This window comes from Fukomys damarensis, unplaced genomic scaffold (genome assembly GCF_012274545.1).
Source record: "Fukomys damarensis isolate Sample0158 unplaced genomic scaffold, DMR_v1.0_HiC HiC_scaffold_15, whole genome shotgun sequence".
NCBI lineage: Eukaryota > Metazoa > Chordata > Mammalia > Rodentia > Bathyergidae > Fukomys > Fukomys damarensis.
The window spans coordinates 5,473,698-5,480,561 of NW_022900927.1; the positions used below are offsets into that span (position 1 = coordinate 5,473,698).

General features: G+C 40.4%; 1 protein-coding gene across 5 annotated transcripts in view; it reads right to left on the bottom strand.

The window, feature by feature from the left end:
- Window positions 1-6,864, bottom strand: part of Tex49 (testis expressed 49) — a 42,659-nt gene that overhangs the window by 2,729 nt on the left and 33,066 nt on the right. For 3 of the 5 annotated variants that reach the window (XM_033763557.1, XM_033763558.1, XM_033763556.1), the window contains one exon: window positions 3,322-3,444. The exons of 1 other annotated variant lie outside the window; for it this stretch is intronic. In XM_033763557.1, coding sequence (XP_033619448.1) covers window positions 3,322-3,444 — 123 coding nt within the window. Of the gene's footprint in view, window positions 1-3,321; window positions 3,445-6,864 lie in introns of those variants that run through there. One more of the 5 variants, XR_004517233.1, reaches the window with a different exon arrangement.

Below are 6,864 nucleotides of genomic sequence, written 5' to 3' on the forward strand. Positions count from 1 at the left end.
TATAAATATAAAGTTTTACAAGATAGGGGTCTATGGATTCACTGTTTTTCCTTTTTTCTAGTCTTAATCATTCTCATTCCTTGCCTTCCTCTGAAATAATGCCTTCCTTTGTTCACTGTAGGTAATTATCTGACAGTTACTAGCTTTTTTTTTTTCCTTTTTCATTTTTTGAGACAGGGCCTCACTATGCAGTTCAGTCTGGCTTTGACCTCACTGTGTAACCCAGCTTGGTCTTGAACTCACAGTAATCCTCCTGCCTCAGCTTCCCAAATACTAAGATTATAGGCATGTACCCCCATACTTGGCATCACTAGCTTTTCAAGAAAATATATTTTCAGGGACTGAAGATGTAGCTTAATGGTGGAGTGCTTGCCTAGCATGCACCAGACCCTGGGTTCAATCCTTAGCACCACACATACACACACTTTAACTATTTATATGACTAATTCTACCAGTTTATAATATTTATATATTTTTAAAAATTTAACTTATTTATTTTTAAGTTATGCAATAATATAATGGATTCTCATTGTAAAAAATAATCTAGAGTGCCAAAGTACATAGGATAAAGAGAAAATTTGCCCCTGAATGCATCCCAATCATATTCCCTTTCCTCGAGACAATTACTGCTGCACCAAGGCTGTAAATATTCTTCATACCTATATTTATATATTTTTAAAAATTTAACTTATTTATTTTTAAGTTATGCAATAATATAATGGATTCTCATTGTAAAAAATAATCTAGAGTGCCAAAGTACATAGGATAAAGAGAAAATTTGCCCCTGAATGCATCCCAATCATATTCCCTTTCCTCGAGACAATTACTGCTGCACCAAGGCTGTAAATATTCTTCATACCTATCTCTAAGCATGGACAGATATGTTACATACATACACATATATGTACCCATATTTATTTACCCACAAGCGTATGGTAATTTACAGTTTAGTTTTTTTTTCCTCATTGAGTTTATTGGTACATTTTAGGTATACAGTACAGTTACATTCATCATTGGGATCTTCTACCTTTACAGGGACAAAGGGAAAAAAATGAGAACCAAGACCTGTCATGTAAAGATAAAATTTATATATTCTTAATACTTAGAATTATTGCATGGTGCCTCACCTCCAATCCTACAGGTAAGGTGGTACACGTCTGTAATCCCAGCACAGAAACTCAGGCAGGAGGATTGCTTTGAGTTCAAGGCCAGCCTGGAATACAGAGTGAGACCCTGTCTAAAAAAAGAAAAAAAAAAAATCCACCCCCACCCTGTAATTCTAGTACTCAGGGGGCTGAAGCACAATTGCAAGTTCAAGGCCAGACTAGACTACATAATGAAGCCGTCTAACTGCCCCCAACAAAACAAAACAAATCTTTAGAATTATGGCTAGTATTTTAATCTTTACAATACCTTTTTTTTTTTTTTTTGGTTAAATCTCCAACAGGGCTGGGATTTAGCTCAGTGGTTTCAGCACCTGCCTCGTAAGTGGCAAGGGCCTGAATTCAATCTCTGGTACCAAAAAAAAAAAAAAAAAAATCTCCAATTCAATGTTTCATTTTCAGTTTTCCTACTAATTCATATGCTTAATGGTTTTACTGTCAGAGCCAGATATGGTGGTATATACCTGTACTCCCAAATACTGCGGAGGCTTAGGTGGGAGATTGAAAATTGGAATCCAGCTTGGGCTATTTAGTGATTTATCTGGTGACCTATCTCAAGCCTGTCTCAAAATATAAAAAAGGAAGCAGCTTAGTGAAAAGGTCCTGCATTCAATCTGCAGTAGTGGGGAAAAAAAAAAAAAAGGGTTTTACTGTCAGAAGGCTGAGGCAGAAGGATGGCAAGTTTGAAGTCAGCTCTGGCAACTTAGGGACACCCTGTCTCAAATACGAAAGGGCTATGGGTATAACTTGGTGATAGAGTTCTTGCCTAGCATGCACAAAGGCACTGAGATACAGTCTCAGCAATGAAATTAACATTAGATACAACTCTTAGATAACCCTCTTCCTACATATGCCTGCTTTGGCTTCTAAAATTATTTTTGCTTTTTAAATTAAATATGAAGATAATTATAGACAGTTGTAAGAAATAATACTTGGAGAAACTGTGTACCCCCTTTCCCTAAAAAATAGATCTTGCTAAACTATAGTACACTACCACAACCAAGGTGTTGACATACTGATACAGGACAGTTATAGCACCCTGATCTTCCCCCCAACCCCAGTGCTGGGGACTGAACTCAGGACTTTGCACTTGCAAGGCAGCTGTGGCACCATTGAGCTATTTCTTCCGGCCATGATCTTCATTTTCTGGAAGTTATATAGATGGCATACAGATTGTGATCTTTTGAGGACTAGCCTACAATGTACTGCATGTATCAGAAGTTTGTCCTACATGCTTTTTCATAACAGTGCTAAAGCGTATTATTCTGATTTTTAGATGGTTCAGGGAGGAACTTGCCTTCTTTGTCCCTAAAGGATCTTTTTTTTTTTTTTTTCCTTTTTCTGGTTCCAGGTATCAAATTTGGGACCTTGTATTTGCAAGGCAGGCAGTGGAAACACTGAGCTAAAGACCCAGCCCTTGTCCCTAAAGGATCTTGTCCAAGGTCATACAATTTATTTAGTTTAAATAAAGTTTCAAATTCCAAAATTTCAGAGCTGGTGTTTGTTCTACCATTCTTCATGTATAAGTGATGATATACAAACTACTTCCCTAAACTGTTTTAGTTTTGGTGTGATCCTCACAATTCTTTAGTAGAGCAGTAGAGTAGGCATTCTCACTTTCTCTTTTGTTTAAAATGAATGAGGAGGACCAGGTGTGGTGGTGCACACCTGTGATCCTGGTGCTCAGGAAGCTGAGGCAGGAGGATCACTGAGATTTCGAGGCCAGCCTAAACTACATAGTGAGACCGTGTCTCAAAAAAAACTAAAAAAGTTTTTTCAGTGACACCGCGCCTGCCTTACAAACACAAGGTCCTTAGTTCAATCCCCAATATAAAAACAAAAAACAAAAAAAAACTCCAAAAGAACAACAAAAAAAAACCCCAACAAAAAACCCCAAAAATAAAATAAAATAAAATAAATTGAATGAGGAAGCAGGATAATAAAGGATGTGACTTACTAAAGGTGAGCTGTCTATAAAGAGGCAGTACCTGAATCTTGTGTTTCCATATCTGATTCAGTTTTTATTTTATTATGCTCATTCACCATTCAAGTTTACTTTCTCCCCCTTCTTTGTCTCTCTTCCTAGCATCCTCGCCCCACCTGTGGTCCATGCTGCCCCAGGCATTCATTAGAAGCACAAATATGTCTTTTTACTTACATGTCTTTAATAACACCTTCTGTGCAGCTTTATGGTACTTCATGTGGCTATTCTGGTGCACAGAATAATTCCCATGTTCTGAGGTAATGGGGGGAAGCCTAGTGGGCACTGGTTCCTTCCAGTCTGAAATGAGAACAATTATTCTGAGTACTCGGCAGATGGGGCTTTTGATTTTCTGATTCTCTCATCTCCACACCAACTAGCTACATGGCACGACTCTTTCCTAGCCACTCACTGATTTTCGGGATGTCAGGAATCAAATCACCATGGCTGTGACAGACGAGGGAGGGAACTGAGGTACTTGGTCCCAATGTTTCAGGCTAAAAAGTTTCAGAATGTGTCTGCCTCAATGCCTGCCAGAAGTCTTCTAGATTGTTTGATTCCAGATGCTGGGGACAGTGGTGATAATATCCAACACACTTTATTTGCAGTTGTTTTAGAGTCGATGTTGCTACCTGGAGAGTAATTCCACCCTGACTAGAAATTCATACAAGTTCAGCTTGAGAGAAAATTTATAGTATATATCTTTTAAAACGACTCCTGTCTAGGAGGTCATATCAAACATTGGACATTAATCCTTCCCTGAAGTTGGCTGGAGCATTAAGATGTACTGAAATTGGCTGAAGTCTATTTGGAGGGATACTTTGCACCGTCTTTTTTTATTTTTGGTACCAGGGATTGAACTCGGGTCCTTGTGCTTATGAGGCAGGTGGCGGAACCACTGAGTTAAATTCCTGGCCCAGCACTGTCTTTTCTGATATCAGATTATCAGTGCTTTGGGAGGAAGTGGACAGAAAAATGAGCCTAGGGAACCAGACCAATCCCCAGGGGCATGTTTTCCATTTGGGGACATTTCCTTTGCCTCTGTGTCAAAAAATAATCTCACTGGTGTGCTTTTTCAAAATCTCAAACACAGGAGTAGAGGAGGCATGACACAGCAGCAGCAGGACTTAATGTAGACTGCTGATATAAAGTGGAGTACATGGATTTTCTAGAGATAATAAAAATAGCAAATAATGAATGTGCTTGGCACAACTGTACAAGGTAAGTACTATTACTAGTTTACAGAGTGAAGCTAAAGGCACAGATTAGTTTAGTCATTTGCCCAAGGAAACACATAACAAGCCTGTAGCAGAGACATGAATTTAAAATAATCCAAGAAGCTTGGCTCCAGAACCCATGCTTTTACCCATCATAGTAAACTACCTCCTAAAATAACTTCATTAGTGCTTCCAGGAAAGACCAAGCACTTAACTAATAGAACCAACCCTAGTATGGGCTCCCCTGAGTACAGTTGTCTGGGAGTCTTGTCACAGGTGTCTGATCACCCGGACCAGCCTAGAGTTGAGTAGGAGCCATGACTCCATTGATTAACAGAGATGCAGAACCCTGCCTCCCTGAGCTTTCCCAAATGTGGGAGCAGAGAGGGCTGGAACTTGTGGATGAGACCTGTCCCAGTGGGAAGACTAGTTGGGGAAAGGCTGAGCCTCTTTGGAAAAAGTGGCCTGTCTGCTGCCTACAGACGTAGTCACCTCCATGGAGCTCATCCTGTAGGTTTTGGCAGAATGGCTATGAATAGCATGAATATTTTCCACTCTAGTTTCACAGAGATAGGGCATGCTGGTCTGTAGCAGTTACAAGACAGTACAGGCTGTTTCCAAGATACAATTCTGTAGCTTCAATACTTCAGTAAGTCTAGCCATTTGGAAAGGCAGAGTGGGGGCAGAGATGTAGCTGAGTGGCACCGTGCCTGCCTGGAAAGGCAGAGGGGCTCAGGCTCTAGCCAGTTCTTATTTTGGCTGAATGGTGTCATTCATGTTCCTGTTTGAAAAGCCAGAACTTCAGTGCCCTCTGCTGGACTCTACAAGTGGCATCTCCAGCCATCTCATAACAAGTGAGGCACCAAGGAGGCAGCATGGAGAGGCTAGGAGAACTAGGAGATTGAGAAGACATCCCGGCCAGGATTGAGAAACCATCTTTTGCTTCCTCTGACAGGATCAAAATCAGAACTAGGACTAGAAAATGAGAACATGGGAAATAGATGTTCAGCTTTTACCAAAGTCCCCAGGTTTAGCCTTTCTTTGAAAAAAAATTCATTCAGAACTGGAAGTGAGAGCAACTCTGAGGACTCTTGAGTTCTGGAAAGGGGAATGATAAGGGTAACTAGCAGTGAAGGAAATTGGTTTGAAGCCCTTTGGATGTACACTGCATGGATGTCGATGTGTGTATGGCTACAGAGCAGTCACCAGTGTATCTGCCAGAGAGGGGTTACCTGTTTTAAGAACCAGCAAAAACAAAACACCCCCCCCCACCAAACAGCATAATCTCTCACTGACCAGCATAACCATTCACTGACCTGTGAGACTCCTATCAGTGGGCGATGTCCTGAGTACCTGGATTTGTGTTATGATAAGGTCTAACCTAGTCTTCAGATAACAAGGTATGGGAGTTATTGCATCAAAGGACCAGATTACAGGGAATTAGTATAAAATTAAAATCCAGACATTTCTGGACTAGAAGTGTATGGGTATGAAGCCTAAAGTGGAGAGGAGAGCAGAGGTCAAAGCAGGTAGTGAGTAAGATTTAGTAAAGGAAAAGACAGATAGAAGAACATGCTCCTCTTGACAGGACAGAAGGGAAAGCTGAGGACTTGAGATGAGGCTATAAGATCCTGAACAAAGATTAGAAGCTGGGCTGACCCTGCAGAGCAACCCATATTAGGGCTAGGAAGAGTGAGTGACTGATGGATGTTAGAGTTCTAGGTATTGGTTGGGGGTGCTCCTAGGTGGGCAGTTTTGTCTTTCAGAATCTAGAGGAAATATGCTTTGAAGCTAGCTAGCATTTTTTGCTGTGGGAACCTTATGGCCAAAAATACTGCTTTTCAGGCATGCTATCCTGGTAAGTACATCTTAAACAGTGGGCAAAGATATCCCAGTCACAGGAAAGGTATATGTTACATATGTAAGTGGTTAACTCAAATAGTTTATGACTTTTCCTCTTAGTCCTCTGTTGTACAGTTTTATGGCAGGTCTTGGATGTATGACATACACAACAAAAGGCATTATCTCCATTTACAGCTGAGGAAACTGAGGCACTGTGAATTTGTTTCATGTGAGTTAGCCACTTTTGAACAACTTTGGGTACTTGATAAAATGAAATTTCTGAAGTTGATGACAGACCAAAGTATCACCCCACACCCTATTTTCCTCAATGGCTTTTCTATTTTGGTTTAGTAGCAGGAGGGGAAGGAAGGAGGTAGGGATTGGCAGAATGTTTGATTACACATGTTGACTCACCTCTGAGTTTTCCTTATGAATATAGTAAGAAAAGCTTGAGTGGGCCCTTTTTAGTTGAATGCTGACACACTCACACCTACTAGGAGAATAAAAACTATCCTTTAAAGAAAAATTGTGAATGGCTTAAAAATATCATGACAGTAGGAGTGCTAAGAATGTAAAAGGTTGGGCTGGGGATTTAGCTCAGTGGTTCCACCGCCTGCCTTGCAAGCACAAGACCCCGAGTTCAATTCTTGGTACCAAAAAA